General features: G+C 46.9%; 7 protein-coding genes across 7 annotated transcripts; 3 read left to right on the top strand and 4 right to left on the bottom strand.

The window, feature by feature from the left end:
• Positions 1 to 246: 246 nt before the first annotated feature.
• LY89DRAFT_697098 (uncharacterized protein) lies at positions 247 to 1,619 on the bottom strand (the record flags this gene model as incomplete). Its single annotated transcript, XM_018216876.1, has 2 exons — positions 247 to 1,388; positions 1,436 to 1,619. The coding sequence occupies 2 exons, from the start codon at positions 1,617 to 1,619 to the stop codon at positions 247 to 249; spliced, it is 1,326 nt and encodes a 441-aa protein (XP_018071053.1).
• A 397-nt stretch (positions 1,620 to 2,016) lies between these two features.
• On the top strand, positions 2,017 to 4,331 carry LY89DRAFT_616191 (cation efflux protein). Its single transcript, XM_018210756.1, has 3 exons — positions 2,017 to 2,848; positions 2,896 to 3,114; positions 3,166 to 4,331. Exons 1-3 carry the CDS (start codon positions 2,298 to 2,300, stop codon positions 4,064 to 4,066), a joined length of 1,671 nt encoding a protein of 556 aa, XP_018071052.1. The 5' UTR covers positions 2,017 to 2,297; the 3' UTR covers positions 4,067 to 4,331.
• A 224-nt stretch (positions 4,332 to 4,555) lies between these two features.
• LY89DRAFT_781987 (uncharacterized protein) lies at positions 4,556 to 5,588 on the top strand (the record flags this gene model as incomplete). Its single annotated transcript, XM_018222533.1, has 1 exon — positions 4,556 to 5,588. Exon 1 carries the CDS (start codon positions 4,938 to 4,940, stop codon positions 5,586 to 5,588), a length of 651 nt encoding a protein of 216 aa, XP_018071051.1. The 5' UTR covers positions 4,556 to 4,937.
• Positions 5,589 to 5,802: 214 nt separating this feature from the next.
• LY89DRAFT_707221 (uncharacterized protein) lies at positions 5,803 to 7,538 on the bottom strand. Its single transcript, XM_018217585.1, has 2 exons — positions 7,037 to 7,538; positions 5,803 to 6,931 (listed from the first exon to the last, which is right to left on the bottom strand). The coding sequence occupies exons 1-2, from the start codon at positions 7,461 to 7,463 to the stop codon at positions 6,012 to 6,014; spliced, it is 1,347 nt and encodes a 448-aa protein (XP_018071050.1). The 5' UTR covers positions 7,464 to 7,538; the 3' UTR covers positions 5,803 to 6,011.
• A 2,099-nt stretch (positions 7,539 to 9,637) lies between these two features.
• Positions 9,638 to 10,171, bottom strand: LY89DRAFT_669161 (uncharacterized protein; the record flags this gene model as incomplete). The annotated part of the gene is made up of 1 exon (XM_018213071.1): positions 9,638 to 10,171. The coding sequence occupies one exon, from the start codon at positions 10,169 to 10,171 to the stop codon at positions 9,638 to 9,640; it is 534 nt and encodes a 177-aa protein (XP_018071049.1).
• Positions 10,172 to 10,427: 256 nt separating this feature from the next.
• On the top strand, positions 10,428 to 11,859 carry LY89DRAFT_733700 (uncharacterized protein; the record flags this gene model as incomplete). The annotated part of the gene is made up of 3 exons (XM_018219835.1): positions 10,428 to 10,734; positions 10,901 to 11,548; positions 11,639 to 11,859. 3 exons carry the CDS (start codon positions 10,428 to 10,430, stop codon positions 11,857 to 11,859), a joined length of 1,176 nt encoding a protein of 391 aa, XP_018071048.1.
• A 345-nt stretch (positions 11,860 to 12,204) lies between these two features.
• Positions 12,205 to 15,857, bottom strand: LY89DRAFT_684784 (trypsin-like serine protease). Its single transcript, XM_018214953.1, has 5 exons — positions 15,724 to 15,857; positions 15,458 to 15,657; positions 13,167 to 15,407; positions 12,807 to 13,048; positions 12,205 to 12,753 (listed from the first exon to the last, which is right to left on the bottom strand). Exons 2-5 carry the CDS (start codon positions 15,646 to 15,648, stop codon positions 12,626 to 12,628), a joined length of 2,802 nt encoding a protein of 933 aa, XP_018071047.1. The 5' UTR covers positions 15,649 to 15,657; positions 15,724 to 15,857; the 3' UTR covers positions 12,205 to 12,625.
• Between the last annotated feature and the right edge of the window lie 529 nt (positions 15,858 to 16,386).

The following is a 16,386-nucleotide window of genomic DNA, read 5'->3' as shown; positions in this document are numbered from 1 at the left end:
CATTCCTTCATGGCTGCTGTTCACGGAAAGGCCTACGTTGGATTGGGTGGAGTTTGTGTGCTTCCGAAGCCGGTCAATGAACCAAGCTGTGAGCTTCTCCACCACGTGAGCGAGATTCTAATCGCATTTTCATGGAGATACCAGCAGGAGATTTGTTCACTGTTCCCACCTAAAGCCCAAGTGAGGATATGAAACGAGGAACTGAAAACAGTGTGGCTGCAAGAAATCGGTATTTCTTCGAAATACTCAATCACAGAGACCAAGGAGTCTTCCAGCAACTTCATCCCATTCTTCATCCCACCTCCGCTTCCCTTCACTCACAGCACCTTTCCTTAACATTGACAATTCCTTTGCCTCAGGGTCACTGAACAGCTCTCCTAGCACCTGGGCCAGTTCCGCACTTGTGACAAAGCTTCGACCATTCACACCCTCTTTGACAAGTTCGCTCCAGCTTTCGTAGTTCCCATAGCCAACAACAGGGAGTCCAGCACCGAACATGTCGACCACTTTCATGGGCAGATCTACCCCGCTGCTGCTCATATGCAGGCAGACACCAAGATCTGCACAAGCAAGTAATGTTGCATAATCTTCGGCACTCAACCATGCTGTCAGGATTTTAACATTCTGTAACTTCGAGTCTCTAGTGAGTGAAGCTATGCGGTCAAGATACATTTGCTTCTGCGGGCCTTTGCCGGTGATAATTGCAAGAATCGGTGGGAGAGGCTTGCTCGAAGATGCATAGGAGCACAAAGCTTCCAGCAGCAGGCTGAAATCTTCGTCCGGAGTCCAGGACGTACTGCTTACCAGCAGCCTGGTTTTCCCTGCCAGAATCTTCTCAGCATGCTCAGCGGTCTCTGGCAGCCTTTCAAGAAAAGCTCGCCTCGCCTCCGTGCCACTGACAGGCTGGAATATAGCAGCGGGTCGATCGTGCAATGTAAATATTGGTGATCGAATGTTGTAAGGCTCGTTCCGTAATTGCTTCTGCATAGCATGTGTTACAGTGAACGATGCCGTAGGTGCCCAACTGCCCAGAATGGCTTCATAATATTTCGAAATCCTTACGAAAGGGTGGTTATCTCCCCGAGTACCTGCGAGAATCGTCCAGCCGTAATTATGCCAGTCGATGATCAGATGGGTGTTCCGTAGAAAACAAATGACCATTGCAATGAACAAGGTCGGTATTGAAGGTGGATTCTGTATGAGCAGCCATCTCGAAGGTTTCGTAACGTATGCCAAAGTGTAAAATAAACTCCAGATCTGCCATAAGACTTTCAATGGACCTCCGAGGATAAATGGAAGGGCATTCGATCGGAGGAGGGATGGTGGGGGAGGTAATGGAATGATCGTGACGAGAGGATTGCCAACAAGAGCAGGATGAAGACTGGATTCTGTTTCCTTCTTAGTACTGGTTGTGTAGTATCTAGTTATTACTAACCTTGGTATCCAATCACATCCACTCTACCACCATGCTTTGCTATACTCGCGGCATGGTATTGCATGCGTGGACTGCGCCCAATGTCTCCGAGAACCAGCACTTGGGCGGAGATTTTGGGTTCAGTTGCAGATGCAATTGATGTTGCTTTTGGAGGCGAATGCTTAACATATCTGCTTGGTAGCATAAGGAGGAGTATGGTGAAAATTGTCGAGGCTATGACTGCCAGAGTCAAAAGTAAATCCAGCATTATGACGACGTGGCTTTAAGCATGCCAATATTGTCCAAGGTGCGATCGCAGATACAGCGCATGTTTGAAAAATGAGCGAACGGTCAAGAAATGGCTGTATACTCTCTGGGTATCATGTAAGAACAGCTGTTAGAAGTATATAAGTTTTTGGTGTTTCCAAGTGGTGAAAGCTCGTCAGCACTTTGTTCGTGGTCTAATGTAAGGCCGGGGAACCCTACAAGCGCCGGCCACCTTCCCCAAATGACGGTGCGTTTAGCCTATCGTAGCCGCGCGTACTAAAAGTCAGGGGCAGAAAGATCAACAAGAGACGAAGGAGGACGTTGTACCGAAGTACCTTGCAGAGGCCAACTTCTTCTCCTCTTCCTCCACGACTGACACCACCTTGCCAATCCCCTCTCTTCTTGCGATAACGAAGACGAAGATATACTCTTCCACCCTGAATTGACCTCGCGATCCACACCACTCTTGCCCCTTGACCCCTCGAAGCTAGCAGAGCAAAACCTTGTCTCGGCGCAACACGAGATTGCGAGTACACCACGGCAACGAGACACATGCGGGGAGCAGCCACAACTGCACGAGCTTCATAGCTCGATCAAACACGCTGTTTGTCAGAGCATGGCTTCAACCTATGCTCTGCCAGCGTCGGCAATGACCCATAGTCATGGACACAATGGACATCTTCACTCCCACTCCCACTCTCACTCACCGAGTCGTCAATATTCTGCGAGCACGCCCAGGACGTTGAAGACGGAACGCTCGAACGGCAACTTGCATTCGCATTCCTGCTCGGACACAAATGTCGATCTCAATCATGCCCATTCGTACAATCATAGCCATAGTCACAGTCATAGTCATAGCCATGAACGGGAACCATCGTACTCGGGATACCCACCTCCAATTCTCAGTAGCAATGACTTGCCACCAACGGCTACTCTCGAGAAGCACAACTATGAAGTATCGCCCGCGGCTTCGCAGATAGACTCCTTCGAGCCTTTGAACTCCGCGAATGTCATACCGCATGATCATGGACATCTACATCCTCTTGCTCTTCAAGAGGAGCCTCGGTCAAGATTCACCAGCTTTATACTGCCCCTTACGCTACCATGGCCTTTACTGCATATCATAATGGCAAACATGGACTCACGAAGGATATTCTACTTCATGTGGTATGCAACCTTCACTGGCGGTGTGGTGTATATGCTAACATTACCAGTCTTAATTTTTCCTTCATGCTTGTCCAAGCTTTCTATGGATACCTGACGGATTCCCTTGGACTTCTGAGCGACAGCATACATATGTTCTTCGACTGTCTTGCTTTGGGGGTCGGGTTGTTTGCATCAATTGCTAGCAAGTGGCCACCGAGTGAGAGATTTCCATATGGATTTGGCAAGATTGAGAGTCTATCTGGTTTTGCAAATGCGGTCTTCCTGATGTGAGCTCAGACTCCGATCTGGCATCTATTATCTCTGCTAACAAAATTCAGGCTTATTAGTATTGAGATTCTGGCCGAGGCAGCCGAGCGATTGATCGATGGCAGGGAGACAAAACGACTTGCAGAGCTGTTCGTCGTCAGTGGATTAGGATTGGCAGTCAATCTAGTCGGCATGGCATGCTTTGGTCATCATGGACACCATCATGACCATGGAGGACACAGCCATGGCCATTCCAACGACCATTCGCATTCCCACTCTCACTCCGACGAGAAATCGCATTCACATCTCGATTGCAGCCACGACCACGATCATGATAATATGCATGATCATGACCACGGTCACGGCGACCATTCTTCTCATTCTCACTCGCCTCTCCTAATGCCCCCTTCTCCCAGCAAGGAGAAAGTCCATGTTCATACTGCTCATTCTCACTCTCACGCAAATGAGAACATGCATGGTATATTTCTCCACGTCTTGGCCGATACTATGGGCTCTGCAGCAGTCATGGTTTCCACTGCGCTCATTTACTTTACCAAGTTCAACGGCTGGGATCCTATCGCATCATGCGTAATCGCCATCTTAATTTTCTTTTCCTCTATCCCGTTGCTTAAATCTTCCGCTAGGAAACTTCTGCTTACCGTCCCTGACGAGGCGGAATACACACTCCGTGACACCTTAGCTGGTGTTAGCGATCTTCGTGGCGTCCAATCTTACAACGTCCCAAGATTCTGGATGGGAGAGAACACGGGCAGTGAAAATGCAACTGAGCAAGTTCTAGGCGTAATGCACATCATCGCAACCCGAGGTTCAGACCTTGATGATGTGAAAGAGCGAGCCACAGACTTTCTACGATTACACGGTGTTGACGTCGTGGTGCAGGTTGAGCATAGTCACGAGACGAGCTGCTGGTGTGGTGGTGCTGCTGGAAGTCGCAGTCCATCATTGTACTGATTGGAAACTGATTCGCGGTCGTTTTATAACATGGAGTTTAGGAGTTTCTTTTGTATGGAGAGTATGAGAGAAACACGCATTTGGAGATATGGTGGGAAGGCTCTTCTGAACTACCGTTTGGGGTGTTGGAGGTGGTTGTTGTAGGATATATCTAGCATGCGCAGAAATCGAAGGATGATATGCATAGAGGTTGGCATAAGAAAGGGGATGTGAGCAACAAGCATTTTAGATAGGAGTTGATTCAATGATACCACGTAGACCCATGATTTCATGCTGTTTTCGTCTGATATTTTACGTTTTCGTCTGATCTCTATATCTTAGCTTGTCTTGCAGCTCCACATTCCAAGCGGGATGTCCCCAGGTTCTACAATATGCACGACATCGGACGAGTGTACCGATCTAAGGGCTCGGGTCAGGGGATACGAGTACAAATATAATCCTGCATGGCGTTATGGCAAGTGCCTAAATACGCCTTTCATCCCACATTTAGCGTTAAACTTATGTCTGGAACACAAACCTATCGTTACGTTTGACAATTGACATCACTCGAGAGCAAAACAATATCATAAAGGAGGTGGTACATTGTTACACGAGATGCTCAGCTCCAAGCAAGACATCATGACCTTGCATTGATCGTGCAGAAAAGAAACAGAAGCTCATGACCATGCATATCTTGGCTGAACGATTTGGTAACAGGAAATATTTGGTGGAGTTTCCAAGCTTCATGGCGTGAAGGGCAATGGTTTGGCAGTGTGATGGGTGTGTATAAAGTCAGCTGCTGTGTACTTTCAGCAGAACATTGTAAGATCAAAGAAGTCTAACACCTAACTCTCCTCCAAATCATCTCCCATATCATACTCTAAGCATCAAAATGCACCTCTCAACTCCCCTGCATCTCCTTCTCTTCCTGCCAGCTCTCGTCTGCGCAATCGCATCCACGTCAATCAAGCAGACACCCGTACAAGACCCTACCAGCACTCTCTCCTCTTCAACTTCAACTTTCCATACCCTGCTTTCATCCTCCTCATCTACCGTCAAAACCACAACGCCAACTTTGCTATCATCACCCTCATCTTCACTCAAAACCACAAATCCGACTCTCACAAGTCATTCAACCCTCACCTCAACAACAACCTCTCCCTCTCCCACCGCCACAAACGGAACCTGTCTCAATCCAGGAACATGCGGCACATTCACCATCTACCCCTCTTCCCTCTGCGGACCTCTCGCCCGCTGCACCTGCGCCCTCACGAGCTCCAACGTCGGCATCTGTGTCCAGGACGTTCTCTGCGCGGGTGCCACGCCGTGTGCGAAGCAGAGTGATTGTCCGGTGGGTGATGTGTGCTGGGTGCAGAATTGCTGTGGGGTTAGTATTTGTGCGCCGGTTGGGACGGGATGCTCTAATGGAACGGTGGTGGCTAGACGGCAAGGAGGGACGGGCTTGGGTGTCGGTGGGATTGGGGGGAGTGGATTGGGGTTGGGGTTGGGGAAGAGATGTGCGAGTGCGGGAGGCTGTTTGTGATGTGTTGAGGCAAGGAGAGGAGTTGGGAAAGTGGTTTTCTCTTTTGTGCTGGGAGGTTAATAATGTGAAACGCGGTTGGAATATGAATACTGAAAGTATCGCTTGAGCTTATCATTTTGGTGATTTGTGCCGATTTGCGTAGATGTGAGATGTAAGTTGTAAGATGTAAGTGAGGATGTTAATTGTGATTTGATCGAGTTCATGGAAACAATGTCCCGTCCCGGTCGTACAATATATAGCCAATAAGACTCTGGTAAGTACATGGATGTCCTCGAACAAAGAATCGAGAGAGACTGATTGGGACAACGACCCTGGTAACGATTATTCCTGTAAAATGCCCTGAAATATGATACCGGTAAGGGAGGATTTCGCAGAAAGACAGTGAAGATACAACGATCACCTTAATATGAACAAGACACTCCACTACGCAAGATGAGGAATATTCGAGGCCCAAGTAGCAATATACGCAGAAGGCGGCAGAAAACACAAAGTCCGAAACAGCTCGACGAGCAAAAACAGCCTTGCCACAACATAAATCAACATCGCAGTCTTCATAAGAAAGAAGGAGAACTTAGTCGTCCTATCAGGAATCAAGCGATCGAGGAAGACATCGGGAGCAGCAGATACCAGTATAAGAACCGTAAAGAACGTGCAGATCATGCTAGAGCACCGCCACAAGACCAGCTCGATGCGGCTTGGGAAAACGAAATTCCACGCCGCAAGATGTATGGCGCCAAAGATCAAGGTCCCAGCTATCATCGCCCACACCTCTTGGTTGTCGTCGTAGCCTGGTAGATCTGGATCGTAGACGTAATCGTTGGGTATATGTGTGCCTCTGATCTCAGTGGAATCTCGAGCTGTTCCCAGGATATTCAAGATGATATCATTCCCCGCACGCTGTTTCTCTATAATGGTAATGACTTCGTCCGGAATCTCGCCCTCGAAGTTCATTATAGTTATGGGCGTTTGAACACCTTTTGGTTTGCTCCAGTTTATGATGTATAGGATCACAGCGCACGCTGCAAACGCCAAAACGCCAATTTCCAGTTGAGAGATTGCAAGGTGGCGAAAGCCGCGAGCAATGATTTGGATCACCATCCATAAGATCTGGATTAGGGATATAGTTCGCACGAAGCTGTCCCCTTTGCTTTTGTCGAGGAGTTCTTCTTCGGTCATGTAAGGCAATCGATCGAGAAAACCAGCTGCGCGAAGCTTGGAAAGCTCCAAAGCTGTTAAGTGGAAGGGCTGCGAGTACTTGGACTTGGTCGACTTGTAGGGATGTCCGGTTTTGGTCTCCTTGTGAAGGCGTTCGGAGGAATAACTTCTCAGGACGAAACCTCCCACTAGAATGAATTAGCGTACAGCTTCCTTTCCAAAAGAGCGCCAAATACACGAATGCGCAATAGGAGCCTCTAGCTAAAGGGTAGAAGAAAAAGAAAGAGTCTTACTGTCTGCAAATAATGTGTGGCTCAAGCTCCAAGGAACACCATCAGTCATAGCGAACTCCTGAAGTGATGCTGAGTTATTCTTAGCGAGATGTCGCCCACTCCAGTCTTTCACTAGCAAGACCTCCGGAGCCATTATTGTGATCAGCATCCACTTTGTACTTGTCCAAGTTCTCTTCAAAGCCCACTTGATATTTCCAATCCATCCTGGATTGCGACGTTCCCGCTGCTCGGGAACGTTGAGGTGTTGAACGCTCCAAGTGCAAGCAATTATCGTCAAAACGCAACTCCACAGTATATCTAATGTAGATCGAGTATCTGCAGATGAGACATAGTTGACAGACTCGGTAGGTTTGGAGCAGACTGTTTTGAATGTCTTGTAGCCATTGGCAAAGGCAGGCAAGAGCAAGGCTGCCGCAAGGCTACGCATTTTGGGTAGATAAAAATGCTTCACTTGTCAAGAAAAATTGAGTAATATTTGTCTCAAGAACCTGGTCTTTGAGTCTTGAAATGTCTTTCACTAATAGCAAGGAGAAGTTTTCGACAATGCAATTGCAAGAATCAGAGAAAGAGGTGAGAACATTGTTCATGAGGCTGAGCTTGGCTTGCCGCGATGCTATTTTTAGAGCTTGCCGCACTTGTTCATGAGAAAGTCGTGTCTGTTCGAGCTTCATCGTTAAATCTTGTTGAATGGAGATCACGCCGAAAGATTTCGCAAACATACAATTTTAAGCAACATCAGCTCTGCTCATCTCTCACAAAAGCAGCGGAGACGTGGCAGTGAAGCAAGAACACTAGCCTTCCCCCCAGGTAGTGGATATGAACCAGATTTGCCAGGACCGCCAGGCAGGAGAAATCAACTTGCAGAAAGTAATGAAGCGAAAGTAGAGAGAGAGCAACTCTGCTTACGTTCTCTCTGCTAAATGTCCAGGCAGGTACCTAGGTAGTCGTGACTTGCACGTGATATCAAAGCACATAAAATGGATATCACATAGAAAACCCTCATTACTCAGCTGAAAGTCTGCTGGTATCTACCAGACTCTGTTTGAGATCCTTCAACTCTAGAGAGATAGTCCCTAATCTCACTTGATTTGAGTTCGACCTATATCACGTGCAGGGACACTCTTCATGCCCACTCCACACGAAAATAGTCCTGGCGTAGGATCAGGCAAGCAATAAACTTAAATTAGATGCAGGACAATCGACCTCGACTCGAATGACCACTTTCCCATGGCAGAATCCGGAGTGCTTTTGAACCGATGCGGTCAGACAACAATCAGACCAAAGAACAGTATCATTGTATCATTTCTGAGTCACTCAGAGAGGGAAGAGTATGTAAGAATGAGTTCGAGAAGGAAAATGTGACGAGAGTAAAGTTCAGTTTGTATCACTTAATATGGGTTCCTGACACTAAACTGCTTTGGGATTTGGCTCTAACCTTATTTCTTCGCCAATAACCACCAGAACCAATCTGTCGATATCGCAAGTGGAACAACCTGCACATCACAATGGTCGACTTTCACTGCTGTCACAGCACTCTGAAAGTCAATCGTCGAAGGCAGACCGGAAGTGACATCTGATCAGGAGTACTGATAGTCAAGGTCAAAGCCACCACTGTTTCAATCAACGCGGAAAGTTCCAATATGAAAGCTCACACAATGTCGCACCCTTTTCGCCAGGTCTTCTCAGCGCCGTCACTCTGCATATTACATATAGCGGTACTTGTAGCACCTTCTTACCTCCTCCCCAATCGAGCTTGTCAATACTCAGATCGGGTAAAGTCTCCCCGCATTTGGCGTCAGAATGGCCTGATTTAGGCTCGCAGTACCGCCCAATATACGGAGTATTCCTTTAATAATGTAAATTGGGTTATGCGTCTATGTGAGGCTCATGTGGCTTTGTTCTGGATGTGGACGAGTCCCATCATTCTTATGCCAAGGACGCACAGCTCGATCTTTGTGAGATGAGAGGCGCTTTTGTTCCTCTGGGGATGGTTCGTTGTAAGCTATCAATCTTCCAAGAAGTTTATCTGCCGTGAAACGCAACGCAGGTTACAAGTGTGGTTTATTATCTTATTCAGAGATCTGATTGGTATTTCTACTCGAATGAATTTTTGCCGCTCATAATTTTGTTTGTCAGAACGGTGGTCTGCGCTGGAAATATAGATCCTTTCCGCCGCCCAGCAAGGCTGAGTCGTCCATTCTCATTTGGGCACTTATTTCAAACTTTTCAATAGCTTCAACGCCCATGTTGGACTCCAGGGTCCACCAAGCCGACGCCAAGGTTGACAAACTTTCAGGGTATCATGTGTGCTTTCAAGGGTATCCATCACTTATAAGTGCTTGTTGTCGGTATTGTATGCGACTTTAGAAGCAACTCGCTGCAAATTACGTCCTCTTCAACTCCATTTGCGATGCTGCACCAAGGTATCAATTCCATGCTGGTCGGCCTGCTGTTGCCGTACGTAGCTATAGCTGCATCTTGTAACCTCGACAACGTCTTACGAGCTCTGAGCTCTCATGACATAGCTGCTGCAACCTTCTGTTCTCAGCTTCTAGCAACTACAACCAGTCACGCATCACTCCCTCTACCGACATATGTTTCTCAATACCCGTCATCTCGGGTGTCTAGTGGATGCTCCTGTCTGTCCGTTGTCATACCTCCAACTACGACCCTCACGAGCACATCTTCCTCGAAGAAAGTTACCAGTACAAACTCCCTAGTTATCTCTATAGGCTCCTCCGCTTCCAAGAGCTCGAGTTCCTTGTCGTCTTCTGGGAAGGTGTCCACCATCGGCAGCTCAGCAAGTACCAGCAGTCTACCTTCTAGTCCGAAAACTATTTCCACATCACAGTCATCAAAGACTTCGACCCCAATATCGTCTTCCGGAAAGTCCTCTGCATTAAGCAGCTCATCGAAGACCAGTAGCCTCTCAACAAGTTCGAAGACTGTGCTTTCCAGCTCTTCTTCTTTGCTACTCAGCTTCAGTAGCTCCAAGCTCGTGAGCTCGTCCAGAACAAGCTCATCAAGCTTAAAAGTTGCTCCTACCTCATCTCCAATGACGAGCACATCCTCCAAATCACCCACGTCAAGTTCCCGAGTGCTCTCCTCGATTTCCTCGACCACACACAGCTCCATTAGCTCCAAAGTTAATACAGTTTCACTATCTTCAAGCAAACAGAGCTATTCGATCAGCTCTTCCAGCAAGTCCGTCTCTGTGAATGCAATCTCGACGTATACTCAATCAACATCTCTCGCTCCAACATTCACAGGCACTACTGTACAAGCTTTCAGCAGCCCTGCGTCATGCTACACATTACCTGTGCCAACCTCCTCTCTTGTTGTCGCATCAAACAATCTCACCACCAACACACAGCTCAACAGTCCTATCAGCATGTACTTTAATCTCAATAGTACCACAGTCTACTACTACAGCCTCATAGTAAACGGAACATCATACCTTTACGATGTCACCAATCCAAATCAAATCGCTATCACATCTGCGAATGGAGATTCGTTACTCGTCAACTCGACCGGGTTCTATATTTTTGGTGCAAATTGCAATGGCGCTCTTGCGGTGAACATCGCCAATTTCACACAACAGTTGAATCAGCTATCAAACACCACAAGTGTTTCGAAACGTTCGGCCGCTCTACATAAACGACGCGAGACAAGTTTCACTGTCGATGCGGTCATAGAAGGTACCTTTATTTCTTCGCACATTGATTCCCTCTTCTCGTCATGTGAAAGACTAGTCTTGGCTAGCTGATTGGAATAGTTCATGTTTCGAGGAAATTGTTTTCAGATTATGTATTCGGTGCTCAAAAGCATCTCAAAGGCATTGCTAACACACGTCCCTACATGCAGATCAATGCGGCAATCCTGTCACAGATATGAATCCAGATTGCGATGTTGGCACATCACCTTGTCAAATCCAACAAGCAATATCGGGGAGCTTCGCATGGACTTGCCAATTTCCCGGAGCCAACGCCCCAGAAACAATGTGTGAGAACAGTGTCAACAACGCTCTCAATTACGTAACACAAGGCGTCGGTGGCCAACTGACTAATATAGGAGGCGCGGCAGGGTTCATCGCAAAGTTTTTCCCTGCAAGTGTCATTGGGCAACTGATATCGAGGCTCGCTGTAGGCTTTGCAGGCCTAGCTGCTGCCGAGTTTATCATCGATGGATTAGCCGCTCTTGCTCTCGTGGAGATAGCAATTGCGGCTGTCGGTCAGGACAATATCGCATACGCTCTTTGTACGATCCAACATCTTGACGACCCACCTCTACCTCTGTTAATCGATACTTCATATCAACAAGTCACCTTGGCAGTGATCGACTCGGCACCAACACCTACATTTGATGCCGGCACAGTGTCAATTTCGGACCCAGCATCAACTGGGTGTCCTTGTGTACCAGGAGTCTGTGGATCTTTTAATGTGATCTATAGTCCTAACTGCGGAGAAGTGGGAGATTGCGTTTGTGTGACGGATGCAAATGGCCAAGGCGTCTGTAAGTCTTGCTTTCGTCAGAAGACATCCCCAATCAATCTCTCTCTATCTCTTGTTATCATCTAGACTGTTACTGATTTTATCTCAACAGGCGTGGAGGACGTTTATTGCGATTCTACGACAGCGTGTGCCACCGATGCCGATTGCCCTGGAGGTGCATGCTGGGTTAACAGTTGCTGCGGAGGAGCCATCTGCGCACCGCTGTCCAACATATGCTCGCCATCGACCAAGCTTCGTCGTAATGAGTTGCCCTTGCCAAGAGAGCACGAGAAACGAGATGGTGGATGTCTCTCAGGAGCGCTGTGCCCGTGATACTTTGATAAGAAATGCCCTGTTGACGGAAGACAATCGTTCATCCGTAGATTCTTTCTCTGGAACAAGCTTGGAAGTTGTAGAATGGCATCAAAAACATAGCTTGAGAGGCGAGAAGTGTTGTTCAATGCGTTGCGCTTCCTTCGATTGATAGTGTATGTTAGCTTAAAGTTACCAGCTTTTACCGACCTTAAAGTTAGATTAAGGTTCAGATTCTTCTTCCTATCACACGATCTACTTTATCATAACGGTATGGAATTTGTTTAATGTCTGCACTAGTCGGTCCACATGCATCGTGATCCAGCGTATGACTATTTCTTATGATGTCAATGGTATATTATATATAATCTAGAATATCTCGTAACATAAACTCTCCGGGGCCGATGACTCTAGGCTGCATATGACATTAACATAGGATAATCGGCTGCAGCTGCTTCGGGATGAAAATTGCTCGAATTAACGTGCAGTACCTGAGTGGGAGCGCTTGTGGATTGTCCTAAGACTTGGCAGCTATCACTATCAGAGGACTGCAGCGATTAGCAGAAGTGACAACGGGGTATTCATAAACGACTTTGCATATCAAAAACAGAACTTGATAGGAAAAGTAAACTCTAAAATGCGTTGTCAAATCCATGCAGTATGCTGTGTAAGTGAGTTGCCCCACGGACTCCAATGAACTGAGCATGCCCCAAGCAACGGACGAATGACCCAAACATCCTAGGATACCAGTCTCAAAATTCGGCATGCCCCATTCTTGTCATCAATCTTAGATCGATCGCGCTATCCATTTCGGCGATGCTCTGATATACTCCATCGTTGGAAAGTAATGGTCACATCTCTTCATCTTCATCACTTGCTCGATACCACTGAGACTCCTCGTTGTCAAAGTGAAGTCTGAGTTCCGTTAGCCTTGATTCACTTCCTATAAATTATGGACCTCGGCTCACTAGTGTTGTCGGGGATTGCCATGGCTGCCTCAAGGAATGAATCAAGATCACGAGCCTCTATGGCATTGATATGAGTAAGGAACATTGTTGTGTGGAGCCCGTAATGGCGTGCAGGTGATCCATCAAGAATGCAAGACACAAACACTTCACTGGGTGGCTTTCCAACTCTGAGCCTAGCGTCGTGATGAGGCGCGTGTAGTAGTGCACCGCAGAAGAGAAGGGCTCTTTTGGTTTCCAGATCACTGCACAACAAATTAGCACTGTAAAAAGCCGAAAATTAACTGGCCATTCTTGAGACGGCTCCAGATTCCAACACCCTTGTAGCACAATACCGGACTTCAGTCTGTGAACAATACGTACTCTGATAGGACGGTCTGAAGCTTCAAGTTGACTTCCTCACCATCTCTAACGACCCGTACATCCACAGTTTCTGCGTCATCCATAATGTCAAGTTCTGAGATGCGAGTTACAATATTACCATTCATGGTCAATATTATGTCTCCTTCTAGCAGTGATCTGGAAGTGTCCTCGCACTGGATCGTACGTTTCTTGACTTTGAATAGTTGGTGGTGAGAGGTATTGGCGACTTCCACTTTGTTAACCCATTCCGTAGACACTTTCATGTCATAAGCTTGGCTCATTGTGATGCCCTCGAATTCGACACTAAGAATGCAGAGTTTGGGGATTTCACCCTTACGTACTCTCGAAACGATAGGTACAACTGTTGAGCTGGGAAGGCCGTAGTAATGGAATGCATTACTGTCGCCATTGTAATAGAGCGACGTTAACCACAAGGCTTGAACGATTCCTTCATCATTGATGAGGAAGCCACTTCCACAGTCATTAGCGAGTCTCGTGTCTACTTTTACTGTGTCACTATTCATCGCCCTGATTTTTGGGTAATCAGAGTTCGGCTCGAGTTGAAGATTGCAAACCTCTGTGACAGTAGTTCGTGTACATATTGGACCTCCGATGTTGTTGTTTTTGAAGCCTACAAAATACAGGCTGGCTCCTTGCTCCACTGGTTTCGAACTCAACTTCACGCTCTTAACTGGAGCTATGACAAGTTTAGGGTCGTACTTGATAAGAGCATAATTGTGCAGAATGTGCAAAAACAAAACTTCCCCTTCAACGGTAATTGAATCTGCAATTGTGATGGAAATGTTGCACAGGCCATGAGGTAATGTTGCTCGGGAGACGAGGACGACGCCTTTCTCTGCATCGATCACGACACCAACGCTTGGTCGTGCTTCAGTCCACGTGTTATCTAGTTCCTGATGAGCAAAACACTTGACCTTGACAACAGACCTCGCTATATCTGCGATAAGTGGTGGAACGCCGCGAAGTTCGACAAAAGTTGCAGTTCGCGGAACTGGCGGGAGCCTAGTAATCGCATCGGCAAGATCTGTAGAGTCCCATAAACCAGTCTTATCATTTCTGACAAATTGTCTCATCTTCTTTGACCAATAACGGTCAATACACAATATGTGAAATTGAGGAGTAAGTGGATCATTAAGATTCGTGGATGTCACGACGACTCTTGCTTGATCTGGGATCGCCTTCATGACCTCGATAAACGTATCTAAATCGGGCGTAGCCTTAGAATCGACTTTCTGTATGAGACGATTATCCGGTATTGGAAAGAAAGACCCCTGTCCGTTGCAGAGAAAGACGCCTTTACAGGCAACTCCGTGGGCTCGAGCTCGTTGATATGAGAGGTCCTGGAATGTAGCTCCAGCAACTGAAACAAGACGATTCGGTGTGATTTTGTGGAGATCTGCTACCTCAACTTGAACCTCGACGTCTTCGCCACGTCTCTGTAAGAGGACATCTATGATGCATCCAACGCTGGAATCGAGAATGTCGTCTAGGTTCTTGAATTGTGCCAGAAGCTTCCCATTAACCTTAATGAGAATATCTCCAACTTTGATTTTCGAATCTGACGGACCCTCTGGTATGATGCGTTCTGCTACCAGCATTCCGACCTCATTTGGAAAAGCCTCTCTGAAAGCTGTCTCCCATTCTGAAGACAAGCCAAGGCCTTGACATTCATTGAAAGGGTTGAATTTCCACTGACATTGAATCGTACCGCGAGTGATAGGTTCTCCTTTCTGAAGGCACTCAAGAGCACGAAGTGGACGATCAAGTGGAAGGAAATAATCCGTTGCGGCGGCATTTCTTCCTCCAGCCTGTAATGCCACTGCTTGTCCGTCGATATTGACCACGGGACTCCCTGAGCTCCCGCCAGTCGCACCAGCAGCGGCTTGGATGTAGTTGATATTGAAATCATTGTAGGTTGATTTGCCGTAGTCTGGTGCATTTCTGTCTACTCTGCTGATCACAGCGGACTGGATGCTAAGTTTCTCCCCCGCGTCGTTGCCGATTAATCGAACTTCCTCGGAGACCTTGGCCAGGTCAGGCCGTAGAGCTATGGCCGAAACGAACATATGCCTGATTGATTTGGGCTCATAGCGAAGAATACCAAAGTCGTGGACTGGGTCGTAGTAAATCACATGGACGTCGACCTCTTCGTGGTTCTCGAAAATACACCTGCCCCAGAACGGGTTCGGTCCAGCTACATGTCGATTTGTGAGGATGTATCTATACAGAAATAAGCTTTTGTGGAGGTAGTTTGGAAGCAGAAAACCCACCCTCGTTCTGCATCGACCACAAAGCCCGTGGCTTCGGAAGAACATGCGTCCTCGGCGTCGAACGACCAAGTATGGCAAAACTTGACAGTGACCACACCCTTAGCAGCCTTGTCTAGAGTCTTTTGCCATTTAACGTCAAGTTGGATGGTTTCTTTTGGCCCTCGACCGCACACGTTCTCTATTTCCCCCATGTCGCCTGACTGCTTTGCGAATTAGTGCTATTGATCAAAAGCAGCTATCTGATGTATAGCCTCGGGGAAACTTGCGAAAAGATTTTCAGTGCAGTGCGAGAGAACTGGATGTTATAGTTTGCTCTAAGTCTGGAATTTTAATGGGTATTCGTGAATTGTACGTGATGGCGATGCGCAACATAGAAAAATATAAGGAACGAAGGAAGCCTAGAAGAAATTGAATACTTATGGGGATTATTTTTTCTGCGGCTGACTTGAAAGCGCCCCAATGCTATTCACGTGGTCTGATGTGTCACTTACTCGGTATGTCTTGCATTGTCGTGATAAGATCCGATTGGTCCAAGTGTGCCAGTAAGAATTGAATATGCATTAGTCAATGTAACTCGGCCAAGTCAGCAAGCAGTATTCACGAGGTGAACTCATGGAGTAAGATTTTCAGTGAGTGTATTACTAAAAGAGAGTTAATATGAAGTTATATTAACCATAATTAACTCAACCCGGGTTATCCCACTTTGAGTGGACCAAGGTTTTTTTTTTTTTTTTTTTTTAATTCTTATACCAATTTATATAATCCATCACCTAAGGTGGTCCTGAATCCGGAAGTATATTATACGTTTCATTCATCAAAGATTGGGCATATCATGATTTGTTCTGAAAGTGATTAAGACAATCGTATAGACAAATAGGTTTTGGGCTCTAACGTATCGCTTCGATATATCCTGGCTGAACTCAGAAGGC

Source organism: Mollisia scopiformis (genome assembly GCF_001500285.1).
Source record: "Mollisia scopiformis unplaced genomic scaffold LY89scaffold_12, whole genome shotgun sequence".
NCBI lineage: Eukaryota > Fungi > Ascomycota > Leotiomycetes > Helotiales > Mollisiaceae > Mollisia > Mollisia scopiformis.
Note: the sequence above shows the minus strand (reverse complement) of the source record. Positions and strands in the feature narration are given on the sequence as shown.